Here is a 24,957-nt window from a genome sequence, read left to right on the forward strand (position 1 = left end):
CTCTGAATTAACTGTTTCATTCTCCATCCTAATGTAGAATTCCACCATATTATGGTCACTCTTCCCCAAGGGGCCTCGCACAACGAGATTGCTAATTAATCCTCTCTCATTACACAACACCCAGTCTAAGATGGCCTCCCCTCTAGTTGGTTCCTCAACATATTGGTCTAGAAAACCATCCCTTATGCACTCCAGGAAATCCTCCTCCACCGTATTGCTTCCAGTTTGGTTAGCCCAATCTATATGCATATTAAAGTCACCCATGATAACTGCTGCACCTTTATTGCATGATCCTATGTAAACAACAAAATTTGGTGCATGCGCATACAGAAATCCTAAAGTTGTGGTCTGTCAATGACAGCTCCAAAACAGGCTGTGCTGTGCACCCCCATCCACCAACAGATCAGCAATCAATGAATCTTTGAAACTGACACAAACTTCGGCTCTTTTGCAATAATTACGCTGCTAAATTCCCCATTTAAAAAAAAAAGTTAGACCCAAAGGGATTAGGTGTAACTGGGGTTTTGACAGCATTTTTACTGCTAAACAAATGTTAAGGGCCTGGAAAACTAATGTTAATTTTGTGCAGTGTGGAATTTGTCCATTTTAATAAAAATTAACATTTTTAAGAAACTTTTCAAACAATTTATTTTTAAATGTTTGTAGAAATATGCAGGCTATGGCAACATAAAATGGAAAGACCCCCGAGAGTAAGGTTAAGGTGCCTTGAACATAAAATGAATTACCAATTGAAATTTGATTAGTCATGCTTCCTTAGCATCGCCAGTAACTAGAATATACTAATCATAAGGATACAGAAAAAATGTAATCAAGGAAATGGGACAGATTGTAACTAGAATAACCCAATCACCAGGGCACAGACAAATGTGTAGTCAAAGGAGATGGGACAGATTATAGAATAGTATAAACCAGGAGGAGAAACCCCACCTAGGCAGCGAGAACCTAGGACCCACCCTCGAGAGAAGCTGGACATCAAGCTGGGAGTTGAAAGCAGGACACGAGAGAAGCCGGACCTTAAGCTAGAGGCTTAAAGTAGGACACCAGTGGTGGAGATTGATCACCTCTGTTAATGGGTAATATGAGCACAAGTAGTGAGGCATATGTGCTATTTTATACATTGTTCATACTTTAATTCTACTTTGGGAAATAATGTTTATTTGGCTTAAACGTAACATTTGTCGACGACTTTCAATTCTCAAAGTCCCGCCAAATTGTTGTGACTGTAGTGACTAAATACCTGCTACATAAAATGTCTACAAACCTACAGTGAGTTTTGGGCAACAATATTTGACCATCTTTATTTTAGGTTTGCCTTTTCCCCATGTGAGAGCCTCAATATTTCTTTTGCTCTCTAAAGATTAGAATTTTAACCGCTTACTCACTTCCTTGTTCGCTGTCTGAGAATTCTGCCTTTTGATTGATTGCTTAGACAGCCTGTTGACGTCACAGCAGTTCACACATTAACAGTGGATTTGAATTAAAGGTGGGAAAACCTGAAGTTCCCGACACCGGGATTGCGCAATCCTGGTGTGCCGTGTACTTCGGGGCCATCAGCAAATGCCTTCGCTTCGCTACTGACCGCAAATTCCGGGTCCATAGAGAGCAAAATGAATCAGAAAAAGGAAGCTTCTGATAAATGTTGGGTTCATAATTCTGTCGAGAAACAAGCTGAATACAAAAATTACAAGGGAGAACTGAAAAGAAAAAATAAGGGGGCAACTAGACTGTATGAGCATAGATTAGCCAGTAATATAAAAAGGAACACAAAGTCTCTTTTTATAAAGATATAGGTAGTAAAAGGGTAGTCAAAGGAAGGGTGGGGCTGATTATGGACCAAAAAAAGAGATCATGTGGAGGCAGAGGGCATGGCTAAATGTGTACTTTGCATCTGTCTTCACTAAAGAGGATGCTGCCAATGGCAGAGTAAAGGAGGAAGTAGTTTCTATTGGCAGAAGGGTCAATAACTAGAGGACACCAATTTAAAGAAATTGTCAAAGGAACCAGAGGTGACATGAGAAAAAATTTAACGCAGCAAATTGTTGTGATCTGGTATGTACTGGTGGTGGAAGCAGCTTCAGTAATAACTATCAAAAGGGAACTGGATAAATACTTGAAAGGGGGAAAATGCTTGAAGCTATCATTAAGGAAGAAATAGCGGGACATCCAGATAGGAATAGTGCAATCAAGCAGACGCAACATAGATTCATGAAGGGGAAATCATGTTTAACTAATTTACTGGAATTCTTTGAGGATATCACGAGCATGGTGGATAGAGGTGTACCGATGGATGTGGTGTATTTAGATTTCCAAAAGGCATTCAATAAGGTGCCACACAAAAGGTTACTGCAGAAGATAAAGAAAGGTACGCGGAGTCAGAGGAAATGTATTAGCATGGGTCGAGAATTGGCTGGCTAACAGAAAGCAGAGAGTCGGGATAAATGGGTCCTTTTTGGTTTGGAAATTGGTGGTTAGTGGTGTGCCACAGGGATCAGTGCTGGGACCACAACTGTTTACAATATACAAAGATGACCTGGAAGAGGGGACAGAGTGTAGTGTAACAAAATTTGCAGATGACACACAGATTAGTGGGAAAGCGGGTTGTGTAGAGGACACAGAGAGGCTGCAAAGAGATTTAGATAGGTTAAGCGAATGGGCTAAGGTTTGGCAGATGGAATACAATGTCGAAAAGTGTGAGGTCATCCACCTGGGGGGGGAAGGAGAGAGAAACAGTAAAAGGGAATATTATTTGAATGGGGAGAAATTACAACATGCTGTGGTGCAGAGGGACCTGGGGGTCCTTGTGCATGAATCCCAAAATGTTAGTTTGCAGGTACAGCAGGTAATCAGGAAGGCGAATGGAATGTTGGCCTTCATTGCGAGAGGGATGGAGTACAAAAGCAGGGAGGTCCTGCTGCAACTGTACAGGGTATTGGTGAGGCCGCACCTGGAGTACTGCATGCAGTTTTGGTCACCTTACTTAAGGAAGGATATACTAGCTTTGGAGGGGATACAGAGACGATTCACTCGGCTGATTCCAGAGATGAGGGGGTTACCTTATGATGATAGATTGAGTAGACTGGGTCTTTACTCGTTGGAGTTCAGGAGGATGAGGGGTGATCTTATAGAAACATTTAAAATAATGAAAGGGATAGACAAGATAGAGGCAGAGAGGTTGTTTCCACTGGTTGGGGAGACTAGAACTAGGGGGCACAGCCTCAAAATACGGGGGAGCCAATTTAAAACCGAGTTGAGAAGGAATTTCTTCTCCCAGAGGGTTGTGAATCTGTGGAATTCTCTGCCCAAGGAAGCAGTTGAGGCTGGCTCATTGAATGTATTCAAATCACCAGATAGATAGATTTTTAACCAATAAGGGAATTAAGGGTTATGGGGAGCGGGTGGGTAAGTGGAGCTGAGTTCACGGCCAGATCAGCCATGATCTTGTTGAGTGGTGGAGCAGGCTCGAGGAGCTAGATGACCGCCTCCTGTTCCTAATTCTTATGTCCTTATGTTCTATGAAACAAATTGCTGGGCTATGGAAAAAGAGCAGGGGAGTGAGGCCATCTGGTTTGCCATTTCAAAGAACCGGCATGGCCTCCTTCTATGCTGTATCATTCTTTGATTCTGTGAATGCACCCCACAACAACTTTAAATTAATATCTCGTCTACTATTTACCTTCACTCAACATCATGATATTGCTTGCCCTGCAAGGTTGAATGGAGCTTCATTCTATAGCTGTCTGTTTACATGAAAAATTGAGTTGCTTATCTGTGAATTCAAATTTGCAATGCTTTCTCTCAGTAAAAGAAAGACTTGGATTTATATAGCCCCTTTCACGACTAAAGGACATCCTAAAGGGCTTAACAGCCAATAAAGCACTTTTTGAAGTGTAGTCACTTGTAATTTAGGAAACACAGCAACCAATTTGCGCACAGCAAGATCCCACACGCAGCAATATGATGACCAGATAATCTGTTTTAGTGATGTTGGTTGAGGGATAAATATTGGCCAGGACACTGGGGATAACTCCCCTGTTCTTCTTCGAAATAGTGCCGCGGGATCATTTACGTCCAGCTGAAAGGGCAGACAGGACCTCGGTTTAATGTCTCATCCGAAAGACGACACTTCCGACTGTGCAGCACTCCCTCAGTACTGCACTGGAGTGTCAGCCTAGATTTTTGTGCTCAAGTCCTGGATTCCTTCTGACTCCTAGGCGAGGGTGCTATCAACTGAGCCACTGGCTAACACAAAGATCTGTAGATCCCCTCAGAGGTTCAGCTAATGATGGGTGTGAACCATACTTCAACGGATGGTGCATTCACACATCTGGCTAACTATAAGGATGAAAAGAGGGAGGTGAGAGGCAGGGAAATGGAGAGGAGTGGTGTTGTAAGTATGTTTTTGGAGGTGAGGAGGAAATTATTGGAAAAGTTGAGCCTTGAGGTAATAAAGGCATGGATCAAGGTTTCAGTAGGTGTAGGGGAGGTTTGAGGACTGAGGCAGATGATATTTTGGAAGTGAAAGGATGTGATCTTGAAAGCATAGTTTAAAAACTGCCCGGGATGTTAAAAATAAACATGAAACTGTCCATTTGCTATTGAATAAAACCTCAATACATCACACACCCTGCATATCCTTGAATTTATATTTAAAATAAAGCTCTTCAATTGAATGAATTTCTAGGAGGGAAATCTCAAGGCTAGAGTCATATTTGTCAATTAGGTAATTAGTAGCTCTTGCGATCACATCAAACTGTTACCAATTTGCTCTAGATCCCACCTGAGATGCAAATTAATTTTTATATCTGTAGTAAAATGAATGCATATCATACTGTTCAACAAACAACATGAAAACAGTGACAGCTGAACCCTTAATTAATTAACAACTGTTGTGTATAGTCAATTCCCAGATGTGTCTTGAGCTCACTCAACTTGATTCAGCCAGATCCTTTTTAAAGGGAGTAAGTGATTGTGTACAGCAGATTCGATGTTGCTGGATTGATCCTGCTCTTGAGGGATTAGTTGGGGGGTGGGGAGAGCAGATATCAGCCCTTCTTGCCGAGTAATCATTGTGCTGTGCTAAGTGCAGGAAATCCTTGAAAGTCTGTTTTTAAAAATTGAATGAGTATAGTATTATGTAGGTTATATTGCTTCTTTCAGTTTCACCCTTCGGAAATTTCTATAAGCTGATGGACTCTCTTACGAATGAAGTATGTCTTTATTGATTGCCATATATACCCACATTTAACATGGAACCTCCCCCTCCCCCAATTGTGGTAAATGCTTATTATAGAATACACAAATGCCCACCAAATTCCTTCTCCACTTCCAAAAGGCGATTAAATACCATGTTGCCAATATGTACAGGCTAAAACCAATTAGTTAGATTTATTTAGATGCAGTCTACTGCCTAGAAGCAGAAGAGATTGCAAGAAATTAAACTGATTAATTATCCCCTTTTGTCGACCAGTATTTCCTATAAATGCAAGTTGTATTTGTGGGACATGTTTTGGTAAAGTTGGAAGAATCTCCAGTGGGATTTATTAGTATGAGTAGGTGAAGTTAATTGGTTTGCAGTGGCATTTAAGAATTTTAACAAACTTCCTTGTGGAAATAATATTTTTATCATCCTCTCGCTTCTTCGAGTATACATGCTAAAAACTAACAGTGAAATGATTAAACTGAGATGGAGGTATCGAAAAGAAATGTAATCTCTATTGATGATTGCATTAAAATGCAAAATATGTTTTTCCCACAGTTAAAAAACCAAGGGGTGGTTAATAAAGGGTAATTAAATAAGTTTTAGGCCTCAATTTTCCCCAATGATGTTTTTTGGTGTATTGCCAGAGTTACGCCCGTTTTTCTTGGCCCCAACTACTCCTCCCCCCCCCCCCCCCCCAAAAAAAAGTCGCAAGTTTCCCCATTCTATTTTTTGAAATTGGCGACGCGCAACCTGTCCTGTAGCTTCAAAGGGTGGAGCCTAATGTCTGCACTGAAACCCCCACCCTCTGCGCATGCACGGGGGAAAAAAGGGACATTTTTGAAGTGATTCCTATGGGTGCACATGCCCAGTATGCATTCTGCCATTTTTAAAGAGCCAGTTGAGTGTGAGAACTTTAATTCACATTGGAAAAATCGGAGCTGTATTACAAGACGCAGTGTGGCGCAAGGACGAAGAATTTCTCTCAGGATGAAGTGGAGGCACTAGGTACTGTGATTGAGGGCAGATGACACGAGCTGGACACCAGCAGAGGTCACATAAAAGTTCCACCAAAAGAAATGAAGAAACGCTGGAACCAACTTGCAGAAGATTACTGTGCAATGGTGACCCACCTCTAGGTCTGGAGGCCAGTGCAGAAAGAAATGGAAGAACCTTGGTCAAGAAGTTAGTATAAGTAATATTTTCATTTATTCAATGGAATTGCAATTGTAAATGTGTATAGGTACCACCCAGCAGAAAGACACCCTCTCTAAAAAGTTATATTTTCATCTTTGCAGAGGAAGATGGCACACAACAAGCGAGAAAGAACTTGAACAGGAGGAGGCCTGGCAAATCTGCAACCATTGACACCCTTGGAAGTGAGGGTCGCTGCTTTGATGGGTCCTGCCTGGAGAAAAGCAACCACCACTGCACCAGCTGGGCCCACACTCGGGAGAGGGTAAGTCCTGCAACTTCCACAGTCTGGCTTTGCTAAATACTGCCCGGCTAGCCATGCTTCGGTTCATGGGGATGTGTCTGTCAGCTACGCTTCGGTTAATGCAATGTGCTGTCATTCAAATGAGCCCGCTGTCTGCGCTGTGAGTCTACTCATGCCACCCTGCCCCCTCCTTTGTTGATAACCATTTGTCTGTTCTGTTATATTTTGCAGAACCTGAGGCCAACCATGACGAGGCTGAAGCTGATGCAGAAGATGATTCCGATGCGGACGAGCCTAAAGAGGAGAACATCTTCTAATCCAACCTTCCAGACCAAGAGCATGGGTGAGGGAATGGATGAAGCCCCCATTGCTGTACTCACACTGGAGGAATTACAGGTGCTGCCCATTGAGGTGCCAGCCCCTTCCCTGAGTGGTATGACTGTTGGTGGGACATTCCATGGTTTCTCACCGTCCCAGGCTGCGGGTCCCAGTGGGATGCAACGAGCCACATCCAGCGTGAGGAGGGGAAGGAGAGCTCGACAGCGCTCTTCTGAGCTGCAGGATCTAACAGATGTGGTTCAGATGATGGCAATGAGTGCGGAGTGCATTGACCTTACCCAATCACTCCTGGACTCCATCAGTGAGGTGGGTGATGAGATGTTGGGAGAAGTAACAACACTCTCGAGAAATGGGAACAATGTTGGTGCACAGGAGGGAGGGAATGTCGCAGGTAACTGATGCGCTGTCAGTGAACATGAGGGAGGGAATGTTTCATGTAGTTGAAATGAACATGAGGGACGGCATGTTGGAGTTAGCTGCTGCAATAAGGGAACATGCCCAGACCCCGCGTCCATTGACAGAATCAACTGCCACTCCCACTCCAATCCCCAGACCAGCCTCTGAAAAGGCCCAAGCCGGGCCCTCTACATTACCGCCTGCCACCCCCCCCCCCCCCCCCCCCCCTCCGCCCCCAAATCAAGAAGTGCGCATTACCCGAGATGTTCGAAAGAATAAGCTTGGTACCAAGCCGAGAAGTGCTGTGCCTGCTACGGGCAGAGGTGGAGTCACCAAGACCAAGCGCAGCGGGCGGTCTTGGAATAAGGTGGAGGAGAGATAGGTGCAGCCTTTCTTTGCTGTTGTTGTTATCAAATTAAGTGGTTTTTGTAAATTATGTAAATTTACAAGTTTAAAAGTTTGTAAGTAATCTTAACTGAAAACTTTAAAGTTTGATACAAGAATATTTTTTATTAAAGTTAAGTACAAACAAATGTTAAACTTTTGAATAAAATATATTTTAAATTATAACTGAATCATTTCCATTATTCCATTATTAACACAACTTTTTGAAGTAAACAAGCATCCTTTCCATCATTTTTTCCATTAATATAACACAGCATTACTGAACAGGTCCAAACAGTAAACATGGTCCATGTGGAATAGTTGCCGCTGAGCCTTCAGGTAGCAAAGAGTTCACGGATGAGCTGCTGGCGCAAGGCTCAAGCAATCATTAAAGGGGCACGACAGCCTGCCTTCCTCCGCCGCTGTGCTCCGCATTCAGGTAGTTGCATGGCTTTCGTCGTCGTCCTCCTCGTCGTCATCTGCATCTTCATCATCATCATCAGCCACTCTCTCCTCAGGTGGGTCTTCTACTACCAGCTGCTGCTGCCTTATGATGGCTAAGTTATGCAGCACACAACAGCGAACTGATCGACAATCTCAAGGGAGTATTGCAAGTAGCCTCCGGAATGGTCCAGGCATCGGAAATGCTGTTTCAAGATGGCAATGGTCTTCTCTCTTATGCTGTGCTTCGCAATTTGCGACATGTTGTATTCCTGGTCAGCTTCCGTTCAGGTTACGCGTAGGGGTGTCATGAGCCAGGTGGCGAGACCGTACCCTTTGTCTCCCAGTAGCCAGCTCTGACTTCTGGCTGCTGCTGAAACATGGCAGATATAGTGCTCTTGTGTAGGATAAACACATCATGGGTGCTCCCAGGGTATCTTGCATCAACTGACATGATGCGATGCATGTCATCACACACAAGCTGCACATTAACGAAGTGGAAGCCTTTTCTGTTCCTGTACATCTCGGAATCCTCCAAAGGTGCTCGCAGGGCGATCTGGGTACAATCAATGCAGCCCTGTACCTTTGGGAAGCCAGCATTCCTGGAGAAACCCACAGCCCTTACACGCATTGCCTGGGCAGCCATGGGGAACTTTATGTAGTCATTCCTCCGGGCATATAGTGCAGCAGTCACCTGCCGAATGCAGATATGTGTTGCATGTTGAAAAATAGAGCATATAATCCCCAGTTGTGGCCTGGAATGATCCAGGTGCATAGAATGAAAGTGCAACTGTAACCTTCACTTCAACTGACAAAGCAGTCCTCCTGACGCTTCTAGCTTGCAGGTTTGCTTTTACTAACTCACAGATCTCAGTTACAATTCCTTTTGCTGAAACGCAGCCTTCTGGCACAGTCTGCATCACTCAGGTGCAGGTATGAATGCCTGTCTCGATATACCCAAGGTAGGTAAGGCCTCCTGCCTATCACCCTACGTGCTCTTGAGGGTCCTCATGCGATGACATCGAATCAATTGTATCCTCCGCAGCACCATCATGCAGAAGGTATGGCGTTGTCAGTATTGCCCCGATGATTAAATTGTACCTTTGCAAGAAGCTCAAAACAGCAGGCAGAATAAGGTTCTTTATTCTCTCTCTGCCCAAGATTGACGCCCTAATATAGACCACACCCAGGTCTAAGGAGGCACAATGATCGGGACACTCATTTGATGCAGTGTAATGCTTCTCATGCCTTCTGTTTGCCTTCCGCAGCCCCCCGCTCTCCCCCCCCCCCCCCTTCCCCCCCGGGCTTTATTTGATGCATAGTGTAAGGCTTCTCATGACTTCTATTCGCCTGCCACAGCCCCCTTGGGATTCTTTTCAACCCGAGCACCTGTGTCCAGATGAGGGACCGATTCTGCCGGCTGACACTCTGACCCTCGAACCCGGTTTGGAGACATTCGGTGGTGACGTTTCAGTTTTTAAAAAAAATCAAATCTTAAAGAATTCCATTAAACTTCCATTTTCTGCATTTTAAGTTTTAAATATTTAAGCTTGATTATGCATATTTATGTGTTCTTGACTCCCTCCAAAACTTCGCCTAAAAACAATGGCGTCTTTCTGCGCCTTTTTTTTAATGTGCGCTGGTTTTCCTTAAGTGCCCAGAAGGTTTTTTGGGACTGGTCACATACGCCGTCCTAGGAGAATGTAAATTGGCCAAACTTGCATAATTGTGAAAAACAGGCGCAGACATCAGGTTACGCAAAAAAAAAACCTAACCTTAAAAAAATCGTAATTGAGTTACACTGGTGCAGAAAGATTGGGGAAACTTGGATTTTTAAATTTAGGGCAAAAAAAGCGGCGTGTGCCAAAAAGAACGGTGCAAATCCCTGGGGAAAATTGAGCCCTTAGTATGATGGTGAGTGCCCCCTTCCACCACCCCCATCCTCTTACAATGTTTCCTCCTGACTCGACTATGCCAGTGCTCTCCGAGCCGGCTTCCCATCTTCCACCCTCTGTCAACTTCAGCTCATCCAAAACGCTGCTGTCAGTACCATAACTCGCAACAAGTCCCGTTCACTTACTCAGCAGCAGCAGCAGCAGCATTATCATCTGCATCATCGCCGCCGCCACCACCAGCACCATCAATATCATCATCCCCTCGTATTGAGGGTGACTTGTGTCCATGCCAAAAAGGGATGAGTTCACAGGTTTTTCAATGAAAGACCTGATATTCCAGGTTCCGAACTACATGTTGAAGGGTGGAAGATGCCTGTGCGTGGATTTTTTTTAACGTGGTGGCCGTTGCACACCAGCCACCACACGGGCTTGACCGAGCTAGGTCTTGGTCCAGTGGCAAGGGGATCCAAGACAATTGGAGACCAAGCTCTGCTGCACGGACCTAGCACACACACATATTGCAGTGTAGGCTGGCCCGTGCTGTCCCTGGACCCACGTCTCTCCTGGGCCCCGAACTCACGTCTCTTCTGGGCTCCGATCACGTCGCTCATGATCTCTCGCCGTTCCTGCTGTACCTGCCCACGCTCCAATCCAGCTGAACTCCAGCACGCGCTCCACCCTGCCGCGGTTTGCTCCTTTTGAAGGCCCCGACCTGCTGATGGTCCAACGTTACTATAGTACGCTTTTCCTACATTACAACAGTGACTATACTCAAAGTACTTCATTAGCTGGAAAGCGCTTTGAGACGTCCGGTGGTCGTGACAGGCGCTATATGAATGCAAGTCTGTCTCTCTCAGGCCTGCCATAGTGCTGTGTTGCTATGTGAGAGTCGTTACTATGTGAGAGTCTCTGCTCTGACCCATCACTCATGGACTTGCTGACTTACATTGGTTCCTGGTTCAGGAACACCTCGCATTTAAAATGATCATCCTTGTGTTCAAATCCCTCCATGGCATTGCTGCTCCCTATCTTTGTATTAACAAAAAGAAAGACTTGCACTTATATAGCAGAGTGATTATCTGCATGAATGCTTTTGTGGCATTCTGCGCCTCCGTGCTCTATCCCGGAACCTTGCATGCGCGCACAATCCCCGCGGCTCAGTGGGAAAAGGACATGTGGCTGGTGTGCAACGACCACCACAGGTTTAAAAAAAGTCCACGCACCGGCATCTTCCACCCTTCAACATGTAGTTCGTGACTTGGAATAGTATGTCCTTCATTGAAAGACCTGTAAATTCATCCTTTTTTGACGTGGAAGCAAGTCATACTCGATACGAGAGACTGCCTATGATGATGATGATGATGATGACGGGAAAAGGTCACTAGATCCGTTGGTGGCTGGGGGGAAATATGGAAGTCATGACACTGTCACTTCACTTCACTTCATACCCAATAAACCTGTTAATGATCCGTGACCCACACACAATGCCCCACCGATGAAGAGGGGTGCAAGGAAGATCAGAAACTGGTTGGGAGAGGCGGTCAGGAGTCCGGGGCGGGGAGAGGAACTTGGGCAGGGGGAGAAGTTCAGGAACCTGTGGGTGTGGGAGGGGACGTCAGGAACTTGAAACATAGAAACATAGGACCCAAGTTTCCACAAGAAAAAAAACGGGCGCCCCTCCGAGCTGGGCGCCCGTTTTTCGCGCCTAAAACGGCGCCTAAAAAAATCCTCGGTATTCTCCACCTACCTGTAGGTTCTCTGGCCCTCAGCGCAGCCAGCACGAGCTGTGGGGGGGGCGGAGCCAGGTCCCTGCGCTGAAAACAGTGTCGGGACTCTGCACATGCGCGCTACAGTCAGCACGCAAGCGCAGTAGCTCCAGGCGCCGAACTGTGTGGGAGGGGCCCGAAGCACTCAGCCCCTAGCCCTGGCCGAATGGCCTCACTGGGGCTGCGTGAAGAAGGCTCCTCCCACGGCCAGCTCCTGCTCCCCGCCCCCGACAAGACCCGACACCCCCCCCCCCCCCCCCCCTGCCGACCAGACCAGACCCGACCCCTGCTCCCCCCCCCCCGACCCGACACCCACACCGCCCACCCCCCGACCCGACCCGACATCCGCTTTCCCCCCCCCCCCCCCCCCAACTGACCCGACCCGACTTGCGCTCCTGTTCCCCGACCCGCCCCTCTCTCTCTCTTTTTCCCCCCCCCCCTGCTCTCTCTCTCTCTTTCCCCCCCCCCCGCTCTCTCTCTCTCCCTCCCTCCCCTCTCTCCCTCCCTCCCCTCTCTCTCTCTCTTCCCCCCCTCTCTCTCTCCCTCTCTCTCTCTCCCTCTCCCGCTCAGCAACACGAACGGCTGCAGAATTCTCCCTGGCTGAAGCACTTTCACACAGGTAGGAAGATGGTTTATTTAATCTTTTCTTGGCTTATAAATGTTTATTCAGGTTGGATTTATTTGTAGAAGTATAAATAAGGATTTATTGTCGAATTTAATGAGTTCCCTTCCCCCCCCTCCCCCCCCCCACCTCGTTCTGGACGCCTAATTTGTAACCTGCGCCTGATTTTTTAATGTGTGGAACAGGTTTTTTCAGTTCGACAAAAATCTTCACTGGCTCCATTCTACTTTAGTTTGGAGTACATTTTCACTGTGGAAACTTTCAAATCAGGCGTCAGTGGCCGGACACGCCCCCTTTTGAAGAAAAAGTTCTGTTCTAAACTAGAACTGTTCTACCTGACTGGAACTGTAGAAAAAAAAATGTGGAGAATTGCAATTTCTAAAATAGTCCGTTCTCCACCAGTTGCTCCTAAAAATCTGGCGCGAATCATGTGGAAACTTGGGCCCATAGAAAATAGGTGCAGGAGTAGGCCATTCGGCCCTTCGAGCCTGCACAACCATTCAATGTGATCATGGCTGATCAGGCAACTTTAGTACCCCATTCCTGCTTTCTCTCCATACCCCTTGATCCCTTTAGCTGTAAGGGCCACATCTAACTCCCTTTTGAATATATCTAAGGAACTAGCCTCAACAACTTTCTGTGGTAGAGAATTCCACAGGTTCACAATTCTCTGAGTGAAGAAGTTTCTCCTCATCTAGTTCCTGATCTTCCCCACACCCCCCCTTCATCGGTGGGGCATTGTGTGTGAGTCACGGATTATTTACAGGTTTATTGGGTATGAGGTGAAGTGACAGTGTCATGACTTCCACATTTCCCCGCAGCCACCAACGGATCTAGTGACCTCTTCCCATCATCATCATTATCATCATAGGCAGTCCCTCGTATCGAGGATGACTTGCTTTCATGTCAAAAAGGGATGAGTTCACAGGTCTTTCAATGAAGGGCCTACTATTCCAGGTCACGAACTACATGTTAAAGGGTGGAAGATGCCTGTGCGTGGATTTTTTTAACGTGTGGTGGCCGTTGCACACCAGCCACATGTCCTTGGTCCTAAATGGCTTACCCTTTATCCTTAGACTGACCCCTGGAGGAGGTCACGCACTTGGTTAGCGGGAGAAGATCAGGATCTTGGATTGGGGGGGGGCGGTATTGTCAGAGTCAGGAACATGTTCAGGAGGGAAAAGATCAGACATTTGGGGTGGGAGGAAGGATAGGAATGTTGTGGGGGGGGGGTAGAGAGAAAGTCTTAATCCGCGAGGGTGAGCCCTTCTGTTATATGTGAGCTCTGTTCTGTCTGAAGCCTGGCAGTCAGAATGGCTCGAATTACACTTTGCAAAGTAATTGATTACTTAGGCAGGCAGGATGTAATTACATATTCCAGAGAAACTGTTGGATGTATCTTGCCCATCAGAAATCAGGTCTTGTCCTCCAAGGTAACCATCTGGTGTTGAAAATAAACCTGACCTTTATACAGGTGTGCCGTCCGGGACCGAGGCTGTTCCAGATTCCGGGTATTTCCGGATTTCGGAACGTCTTTGCCTGGGCTGAGGAAGGTAGGTAGGAGTGGTCGGTTGGGATGCCGATGGGGGTGGTCACTGGAGGTCGGGCCAAGGCCGGGGGAGGTTGGTCGGGTTGAGGCCTGGGGAGATCTGGGCGGATGGAGGTCGGGCGGGCCGAGTTCAGGCCATGGCGGGGGGGGGGGAAGGTCGGGCGGCTGGAGGTCGGTCTGTGGCGGGGGAAGGTCGGGAGGCCGAGGCGGGGGAGTCCGGATTTCGGAACATTTTCCGGTTTCCGGACGTCCCTGCCACGGATCGGCCCGGATTCCGGAACTCCAGATTTTGGACGTCATACCTGTATAAGAAACACAAAAACTAATTTGCAGATAACAAGGTCTTACAAACAGATAATTTTTTTTAGTGATGTCGGTTGAGTAACAAATATTAGACAGGAGAGCCCTGGAGAGCTCCCCTGCTCTTCTTGGATGCCATGGGATCTTTTACGTCTACATGAGAAGGCGTAAAGTATCTCTGTTTAACGTCTCGTCTGAAAGATGGCACCTCCTGATAATGCAGCACTCCTTCAGTATGCACTGAGGTGTCAGCCTACATTATGCGCTCAAGTTATTAAAGTGGGACTTGGACCCACAACCTTCTGACTCAGACGAGAGTGCTACCACTGCAACTATCTCCAGCCCTACAATCCTCCAATAACTCTGTCTTCCTCTAATTCAGGCCTCGTGCAATCTCGTCAGCCTTCAGCTATCTAGGCCCTAAGCTGTGGAACCCTCTCCTCTGCCTCTATAACTCTCCTTTAAGGTGCTCCTTAAAACATACCTCTTTGACCTGTCATAATAATCTTATGTGGCTCGGTGTCAGACTTTGTCTGATATCTTTCTTGTGAAGCTCCTTGGGACATTTCACTGCGTTAAAGGTGCTACATAAATGCAAGTTGTTATTATAGAAACTTAAAAAAAAATAAATGGACATAGCATTTATATTCCGACAGAAAGAACTTTGATTTATATATTGCCTTTCACGACCTTGGTATATTCCACGCACATCAGAGCCAATGAAGTACTCTTGGTTGTGAAGTATACTTCTTTTGCATGGTTACAATCCCTTCCCCTTTTGTGCTATCAAGTTACTGTTTAAATAATCTGCAAGTGTGGTAATTAAGGGTATGGTAATATAATGGTTGTGATACCTGACCAGCGGTAGCCATGAGTTCAAATCCCAAATAGTGAAATTGAATTCCACAAATTACCAGATTTATGGGCTAGCAATAGAAATAAAATGATGATGAAAGCTGCCAGATTGCCATTAAAATCTCACTCGTTCATTCATGTCCTTTGATGAAGGGAATGTGCTACACCTACCTCCTACCCTGATTGGCCCCTTGAAGTGATGAAGCAAGCCACTCAGTTGTTCCAAGGTGACCCATCGCAACCTTCTCGGTAACTTGGGATGGGCAATAAATACGGCCTAGGCAGTGCTGCCCACATCCAGAGAATAATTTTTTAAAATAGCCATAACCTTGCCAGTAGAACACAAAGCACTATGCAAATGTTGTTAACTTTCAGTATTGTAGAATGGTGGGCATGTGAAACTTTCATATAGCCACATTTTAACCAATGAAAGATTTCAACAGATGAGCATATGTGTGTAGCTTCAACGGAAAATACTGTAGTATATAGTTACAACTATTCTTTCAAACTAGGATTGTGTCTGATGGGAGCATTTTGAGCTTTAAACTATTGAGGTGGAATATTTTTCCGAGGTGGTGCTTATGGTGGTAACTATGGGCCCAAGTTTCCACAAGAAAAAAAACGGGCGCCCCTCCAAGCTGGGCGCCCATTTTTCACGCCTAAAACGGCGCCTAAAAAAATCCTCGGTATTCTGCACCTACTTACAGGTCCTGTGGCCCTCGACGCAGCCAGCACGAGCTGGGGGGGGGGGGGGGGGGGCGGAGCCAGGTCCCGGCGCTGAAAACAGTGCCGGGACCTCTGCACATGCGCGCTACAGTCAGCACGCAAGCGCAGTAGCTCCAGGCGCCGAACTGTGTGGGAGGGGCCCGAAGCACGCAGCCCCTAGCCCTGGCTGAATGGCCTCACTGGGGCTGCGTGAAGAAGGTTCCTCCCACGGCCAGCTCCTGCTCCCCGCCCCCGACAAGACCCGACACCCGCTCCCCCCGCCGACCCGACCCGACACCCGCTTCCCCCCCCCCCCCCCCAGCCGACCAGACCCGACCCGACACCCGCTCCCCCCCGCCGATCAGACCCGACCCGACACTCGCTCCCCTCCCCCCCCCCCCCCCGCCCAGACCCGAGACCCGCTCCTCCCGACCCGACCCGACACCCGCGCCCCCCCCTGACCCGACCCGACCCGCGCTCCTGTTCCCCGACCCGACCCCCCCCCCCTCCCTCCCTCTCTCCCCCTCTCTCCCCCTCCCTCCCCCTCCCCTCCCCCTCCCTCCCTCTCTCTCCCTCCCCCTCCCTCTCTCTCTCTCTCTCTCTCTCTCTCTCTCTCTCTCTCTCTCTCTCTCTCTCTCTCTCTCTCTCCCCCTCCCTCCTCCTCTCTCTCCCTCTCCCCCTCCCTCCTCCTCTCTCTCTCTGTCTCTCCCCCTCCCGCTCAGCGGCACGAACGGCTGCAGAATTCTCCCTGGCTGAAGCACTTTCACACAGGTAGGAAGATGGTTTATTTAATCTTTTCTTGGCTTATAAATGTTTATTCAGGTTGGATTTATTTGTATAATATTTGTAGAAGTATAAATAAAGATTTATTATCGAATTTAATGAGTTCCCTTCCCACCTCGTTCTGGACGCCTAATTTGTAACCTGCGCCTGATTTTTTAATGTGTAGAACAGGTTTTTTTCAGTTCTACAAAAATCTTCACTGGCTCCATTCTACTTTAGTTTGGAGTACATTTTCACTGTGGAAACTTTCAAATCAGGCGTGAGTGGCCGGACACACCCCCTTTTGAAGAAAAAATTCTGTTCTAAATTAGAACTGTTCTACCTGACTAGAACTGCAGGAAAAAAAATGTGGAGAATTGCGATTTCTAAGATAGTCCGTTCTCCACCAGTTGCTCCTAAAAATCAGGCGCGAATCATGTGGAAACTTGAGCCCCATTTGTGGTAACAGAACTGCCCAAGAAGCCTATTTAATACAATGTATATTAGTGTAAGTACTATTCTTGTATAGTGCATTGGTGCCAATCGTGCGATCTTTTTATGCAACAGGAATCTGTTTTTTAAATTATTTGACCAGTAACATGAGCATCAATTCAAAAGACTAGATGTGCCGAAACTACATAAAAAGTGCTTAAATAATAATTTGATGAATGGGGCAACAGAAGTATGTGTTTAGAATGGGGGAACAGAAGTACTGTAAGTATTTAAAGTTGTAATGACTTATTTATTTGTCATTGTGTTGCGGTTTGTGGGATTTTGCTATGCACAAATTGATTGCCGCAATAACTCACGTTACAACAGTGACTACACTGCATAACAACCTCGTTGGCTGTAAAGTGCTTTGGAGTGTCCAGTCATGAAAGGAGCAAAACAAATGGAAATTAATTCTTTATTGCTTTTGTTTTGAGTTGATCATGGTACTACCATTTGATCCTTCAAAAATTTGTAAATTAACTTTTAGTTTAATCAGGAGTTGATTGAAATCCTGTCCAGATATTGTTCTAATTTTAATTGTCTGGAATTAACACAGCTACTAGTAAAATTTCATTTTCTGAGTAGTCTGAACATTTGCTTTTGTAGTGTGGATAACATCTTCATGATGAACATTGATGCTTTGTTACCAAAAGGACAAGTGGATGGATAATTTGGTAGCTTTGAGGAAGAGGCTGATGAAGACTGAAAAAAATTTTCAAAGCCCAAGAACAGACTATAACAGGTCAGAATTTGAATAACAACTATTGTTGCTGTAATTATAATAGAATCAGACAGTTGCAGCACAAAAACTGGAATTCTCTACGTGAGTCTCTTAGTTCAGTCATAAAAATAGGTATTGGGCAGTGAGAGTCAACTCTAGCACAGAAGACCATGGGATGTGGTTAGGGGAGTGACCGATGTCGCTGAACCCAAAGGCATCTACAACAGACCCATAATTGGTAATAATTATCTTAATGTTTTTCTGCATTAAATTCCATTTGACAACCCTTGGTCCATCGACATAATTTGTTAATGTCCATTTGAATACTTTCATTCGTCCTTATATTGGGAACTGAACTTGGTGTCATCATAAAACTTTTATAAACTTTTAAGTACTTTCCTCCATAAGGCAGCAATGCTCACAGTTTTATCACATCCTCTAGTCAAAGCCATCTGTGGTATTCTATGCAACTCCAGTGTGTTACTCCTTTTTGTGCTCCCATGTAGTTTGAGGCGATTGATCATGTCATTCTCTTCCACTGTTGTGCTGCTTCCACATGGTTGCAGTTTGACATGTCTCTGCTTTTCCAGCACATCTCTTACAATTACATCTCCTCTGGTATGCCACGTTTCCCTCATCGGTCCACTCATCTATATGCTACTCCTTGGCAGAATTATCTGTAAATATAGGGTCCATTTTCACACACATATCAATGCCCAGCTTTACAATTACATTACCACCCTTGATTCAATGATAGTCATCATTCTGCCTCTCTGTCTGTCGTCAAGCCACCGATGGACCAGAATTTCTTGTAGTTCAACATTGGCAAGACTGAAACTATTATAGAAACATAGAAAATAGGTGCAGGAGTAGGCCATCCGGCCCTTCGAGCCTGCACCACCATTCAATAAGATCATGGCTGATCAATCCTTCAGTACCCCGTTCCTGCTTTCTCTCCATACCCCTTGATCCCTTTAGCTGCAAGGGCCATATCTAACTCCCTCTTGAATATATCCAATGAACTGGCACCAACAACTCTCTGCGGTAGGGAATTCCATAGGTTAACAACTCTGAGTGAAGAAGTTCCTCCTCATCTCAGTCCTAAATGGCTTACCCCTTATCCTACAACTATGTCCTCTGGTTCTGGACTTCCCCAACATCGGGAACATTCTTCCTGCATCTAACCTGCCCAGTCCCATCAGAATCTTATATGTTTCTATGAGAACCCCTCTCATCCTTCGAAACTCCAGTGAATACAGGCCCAGTCGATCCAGTCTCTCCTCATATGTCAGTCCTGCCATCCCAGGAATCAGTCTGGTGAACCTCCGCTGCACTCCCTCAATAGCAAGAACATCCTTCCTCCGATTAGGAGACCAAAACTGAACACAATATTCCAGGTGGGGCCTCACCAAGGCCCTGTACAACTGCAGTAAGACTTCCCTGCTCCTATACTCAAATCCCCTTGCTATGAAGGCCAACATACCATTTGCCTTCTTCATCGCCTGCTGTACCTGCAAGCCAACCTTCAATGACTGATGAATCATGACACCCAGGTGCATCTCCCCTTTTCCTAATCTGCTGCCATTCAGATAATATTCCGCCTTTGTGCTTTTGCCCCCAAAGTGGATAACATCACATTTATCCACATTATACTGCATCTGCCATGTATTTGCCCACTCGCCTAACCTGTCCAAATCACCCTGCAGCCTCTTAGCGTCCTCGTCACAGCTCACACCGCCACCCAGTTTAGTGTCATCTGCAAACTTGGAGATATTACACTCAATTCCATCATCCAAATCATTAATATATATTGTAAAGAGCTGGGGTCCCAGCACTGAGCCCTGCGGCACTCCACTAGTCACTGCCTGCCATTCTGAAAAGGACCCGTTAATCCTGTCTGCCAACCAGTTCTCTATCCACGTCAGTACATTACCCCCAATACCATGTGCTTTGATTTTGCACACCAATCTCTTGTGTGGGACCTTGTCAAAAGCCTTTTGAAAGTCCAAATACACCACATCCACTGGTCTCTACTAGTTACATCCTCAAAAAATTCCAGAAGATTTGTCAAACATGATTTACCCTTCGTAAATCCATGCTGACTTGGACCTATCCTATCACTGCTTTCCAAATGTGCTGCGATTTCATCCTTAATGATTGATTCCAACATTTTCCCCACTACTGATGTCAGTAACTGGTCTATATTTACCCGTTTTCTCTCTCCCTCCTTTTTAAAAAAAGTGGTGTTGCATTGGTTGCCTGCAAGAAATTCTAGTCCCTGATCTCGCCACTCTCTTTCTACATTTTTGCTCAAACTCAACTGGATGATGTGCAAACTCTTGTCTCTTGCTTGACCCTGAACTGAGCTTCAAACCCCACATCTATAGCATCACCAGGACTGTTTCTTCTACTGCTGAAACATCGGCCATCTATGTCCTTATTTCATCATCCATTTTCTCAGAAATCTTCATCTCTGTCTTTCTCAACTCTAAACTATATTTTTCCACTGTAGTCCTCACTTGATCCCACATAAACTATAATTCATCCAGAACTCTGTTGCTGGCATTCTATCCTTCTCACCTATGCTCCATTGGCTCCTGTCCCTCTGAACATCAGTTTCAAATTCTTATCCTTGTCTTCAGGTTGCTTCAAGACCTCACTTCTTAACCTTACACATGCTGGAGTTTTATATATAGAAAATGCTGGAAATCTTAGCGGCTCAGCATCTGTGGAGAGGAAGCAGAGTTAACGTTTCGGGTCGATGACCCTTCGACAGAACTGGAGAGTGTTTGGAAAGAACACTTTCTTAAGAAGCACTGAAAAGGGAAGGGGAAGAAAGAACAAAAGGGAAGATCTGTGCTAGGGTGGAAGACAGGAGAGATTGGAGAGACAAAAGGAATGATAGGCCAAATTGAAATGGTAATACCAGGAGTTTGAAAAACATTGGTCAAGATAGGGTTGTGAATGGTGGGATAATGCCATTAGAGACAAGGAGAAAAAAGACGGCTCGGGGGGTGGGAGTGGGAGTGGGGGTGGGGAGGCGGGGGAGAAGGGAGCCAAAGATTGGCAGCGGCTATGCTCTGAAATTATTGAACTCGATGTTGAGTCCAGAAGGCTGTAAAGTGTCTAAACAAAAGATGAGGTGCTGTTCCTCGAGCTTGCGTTGAGCTTTGTTGGAACGGCGTAGGAGATCGAGGGATGGAGAGGTCAGAGTGGGAATGGAGGGAGAATTAAAGTGACAGGCGACCGGAAGCTCAGGGTCACACTTGCAGACTGAATTTGGAAAATGGTGACATGATAGGTCCAAGTCAGCATGGATTTGTAAAAGGGAGATCATGCTTGACAAATCTTCTGGAATTTTTTGAGGATGTTTCCAATAAAGTGGACAAAGGAGTACCAGTTGATGTGGTATATTTGGACTTTCAGAAGGCTTTCGACAAGGTCCCACACAGGAGATTAATGTGCAAAGTTAAAGCACATGGGATTGGGGGTAGTGTGCTGACGTGGATTGAGAACTGGTTGTCAGACAGGAAGCAAAGAGTAGGAGTAAATGGGTACTTTTCGGAATGGCAGGCAGTGACTAGTGGGGTACCGCAGGGTTCTGTGCTGGGGCCCCAGCTGTTTACATTATACATTAATGATTTAGACGAAGGGATTAAATGTAGTATCTCCAAATTTGCGGATGACACTAAGTTGGGTGGCAGTGTGAGCTGCGAGGAGGATGCTATGAGGCTACAGAGTGACTTGGATAGGTTAGGTGAGTGGGCAAATGCGTGGCAGATGAAGTATAATGTGGATAAATGTGAGGTTATCCACTTTGGTGGTAAAAACAGAGAGACAGACTATTATCTGAATGGTGACAGATTAGGAAAAGGGAAGGTGCAACGAGACCTGGGTGTCATGGTACATCAGTCATTGAAGGTTGGCATGCAGGTACAGCAGGCGGTTAAGAAAGCAAATGGCATGTTGGCCTTCATAGCGAGGGGATTTGAGTACAGGGGCAGGGAGGTGTTGCTACAGTTGTACAGGGCCTTGGTGAGGCCACACCTGGAGTATTGTGTACAGTTTTGGTCTCCTAACTTGAGGAAGGACATACTTGCTGTTGAGGGAGTGCAGCGAAGATTCACCAGACTGATTCCCGGGATGGTGGGACTGACCTATCAAGAAAGACTGAATCAACTGGGCTTGTATTCACTGGAGTTCAGAAGAGTGAGAGGGGACCTCATAGAAACGTTTAAAATTCTGACGGGTTTGGACAGGTTGGATGCAGGAAGAATGTTCCCAATGTTGGGGAAGTCCAGAACCAGGGGTCACAGTCTAAGGATAAGGGGTAAGCCATTTAGGACCGAGATAAGGGGAAACTTCTTCACCCAGAGAGTGGTGAACCTGTGGAATTCTCTACCACAGGAAGTAGTTGAGGCCAATTCACTAAATATATTCAAAAGGGAGTTAGATGAAGTCCTTAGTACTCGGGGGATCAAGGGGTATGGCGTGAAAGCAGGAAGTGGGTACTGAAGTTTCATGTTCAGCCATGAACTCGTTGAATGGCGGTGCAGGCTAGAAGGGCTGAATGGCCTGCTCCTGCACCTATTTTCTATGTTTCTATGTTTCTATGAATGGAGGTGCTCTGCAAAGCGGTCACCTAATCTATGCTTGGTCTCCCTGATGTCGAGAGCAGAGAATACAGTATACTAAATTGAAAGAAGCTCAAGTAAATCGCTGTTTCACCTGGAAGGAGTATTTGGGGCCCTGGATAGTGGGAAAGGAGGAGGTAAAAGGGTAAGTGTTGCATCTCCTGCGCTTGCAAGGAAAGGTGCCGTGGGAAGGGGAGGGGATGCTGTACTAAATTGAAAGAAACACAAGTAAATTGCTGTTGTACCTGGAAGGAGTATTTGGGGCTACAGCTACTGTATTCACTGTTCATGATGTGGTCTCCTCTACATTGGGGAGACCAAGCGTAGATTGGGTGACCGCTTTGCAGAACACCTCTGTTCAGTCTGTAAGTGTGACCCTGAGCTTCGAGTCGCCTGTCACTTTAATTCTCCACTCCATTCCCATTCGGACCTCGCCGTCCTCGGTCTCCTACACTGTTCCAACGAAGCTCAACGCAAGCTCGAGGAACTTTTGTTTAGGCACTTTACAGCCTTCTGGACTCAACATCGAGTTCAACAATTTCAGAGCATAACCACTGTCAATCTCTTGCCCCCCACCCCTCTCCAGAGCCTGGTTCTTTTTTTCTCCTTGTCTCTACTGGCAGCTGGTCATTATCCTGCCATTCACACCCTATCTTGACTAATGGTTTTCTAACTCCTGACATTACCATTTCAATTTGGCCCATCATCCCTTTTGTGTCTCTCATCTCTCCTGCCTTCCACCCTATCACAGACGTTCTCTTTTGTTCTTTCTTCCCCTCCCCCTTTCAGTGCTGGTTAAAAATCTGTTCTTTCCAAACACACTCCAGTTCTGACGAAGGGTCATTGACTCGAAACGTTAACTCTGCTTCCTCTCCACAAATGCAGCCTGACCTGAGATTCCCAGCAATTTTCTGTTTTTATTCCAGATTCCAGCATCTGTGCTGGAGTTTTATATCCCTGCCTGCACCATCAATTCTTCCAAATCTGCTGTACTGCATGCTCCTTTCCCCCCCATCTGCTCTACTTTCTATAAGCAGAGATTTCTGATGTTCTGCCTGCATACTTAATTCACTCGGGCCTAGAAATTGGAGGTTTTGGCACTTGCCATTATGCCCGTTTTGATGGAAAAAATGGCAGTCACCTCACTTCTGCCTGGTTCTGGCAGGTCCTGCAGCAGCCGCCATTTTCAGCAGGTCGGCAGCGCTGCTGTTGCCCGTGCTCGCAGCAAGCATTTTAATTAGCAGGAGGGTGACGTCAATCGGCATGTAATGCCAAATTGATGCACGCTCATTCATCTTGGAGCTTGCCGCTCCTCTTACCGCGCTCTCCAAAGCACACCCGTGCTGCAGCCATTGACAGCACGGAGAGGCGTGAGAAAGCGATGGTGAACTATAATCTGTACAGTAAATACCAGCGGGATTACTGGTAACTATGGAGAGCTCAGACTAAGTAATTGGAATGAAAACAGCTTCCAATGAAACGCAACAAATCTCTCCCCTGGTCAGTCAAACATTATAGGAGGTAAATATTTTTAAAATAAACTGTACTGTACTACAGTTGTAATAATCTCAGAAGATAAATCACACCTCCATTTCCTTAAATTTTGTGCGTTGGGGTTTTCTACTTTAGGAACTGATAAAATGAGATGCAAAGTTTGGAAGTCTGCTTTTAAAAAGCTTGACAACATATTCTCACCATGAGTCCTTCAAAAATCTGCGGTTGTTAAAAATTTAGTTGAACTCTCTTCTGCACCAGTATCCCACGACCAAGATTTCAAGTTCCCCTTTTAAATTTTTTAAATTTCCATTGATGTCTCATGCAACAATTTAAGGACACCTATGCCACAGTCTTTATGTGGTGTTTTCAGTCACAGTCCCTCCAGATCTGAGCCTGTGCTTTAAGAGCCACTCACCAGGGAATTAATCCTCTTTGCGATATGTAGGCTAGTGCACTCACTGTTGGCTGCAAGATGGTGTATCCCCCTCCCGCTCCCCTTCCCGGACCATGTTGGAGCACAAACCTGCACACAGCAACCATCTGGGTGAAAGATCTGTGGACCTATGGTAGCCAGTGAAGGTGCGGGTACCAGGCAGTCTGGGACCCATTTGTGAACCACACACAACAATATTTGTTTATATAGCGCCTTTAACATAGTGAAACGTCTCCAGGCACTTCACAGTATTATGAGATTTAAAAATTTGATACTGAGCTACAAAAAAAGAAATCGGGTCAGGTGACCAAAAGCTTGGTCAAAGAAGTAGGTTTTAGGATCCAGAGAAATATATGTGAACGTAAGAGAAGAGCTGTGGACAAACAAGTGCCTCGTAATGTGCCACAATGCCTCAACCGTACAACGGCCATCAACAGACTCCATAGCAAAACCCAGGAGCTGTCACCAAAGGATCTGACACAGCACATTGCCTGAGAATGGCGCACTGAT

The 24,957-nt window shown here is 46.0% G+C and overlaps 2 protein-coding genes across 3 annotated transcripts in view; both read left to right on the forward strand.

Annotated features, from left to right (window-relative positions):
- ccdc18 (coiled-coil domain containing 18) overlaps nucleotides 1–24,957 on the forward strand; it is a 235,617-nt gene that overhangs the window by 5,920 nt on the left and 204,740 nt on the right. For both annotated transcript variants that reach the window (XM_070886607.1, XM_070886608.1), the window contains exon 2: nucleotides 17,769–17,904. In XM_070886607.1, coding sequence (XP_070742708.1) covers nucleotides 17,798–17,904 — 107 coding nt within the window. In that variant the 5' untranslated portion in view covers nucleotides 17,769–17,797. The remainder of the gene's footprint in view (nucleotides 1–17,768; nucleotides 17,905–24,957) is intronic.
- On the forward strand, nucleotides 4,591–7,805 carry LOC139268032 (uncharacterized). The gene is made up of 3 exons (XM_070886013.1): nucleotides 4,591–6,403; nucleotides 6,517–6,677; nucleotides 6,888–7,805. Exons 1-3 carry the CDS (start codon nucleotides 6,382–6,384, stop codon nucleotides 7,392–7,394), a joined length of 690 nt encoding a protein of 229 aa, XP_070742114.1. The 5' UTR covers nucleotides 4,591–6,381; the 3' UTR covers nucleotides 7,395–7,805.

Source organism: Pristiophorus japonicus, chromosome 8, assembly GCF_044704955.1.
Source record: "Pristiophorus japonicus isolate sPriJap1 chromosome 8, sPriJap1.hap1, whole genome shotgun sequence".
Lineage (NCBI taxonomy): Eukaryota > Metazoa > Chordata > Chondrichthyes > Pristiophoridae > Pristiophorus > Pristiophorus japonicus.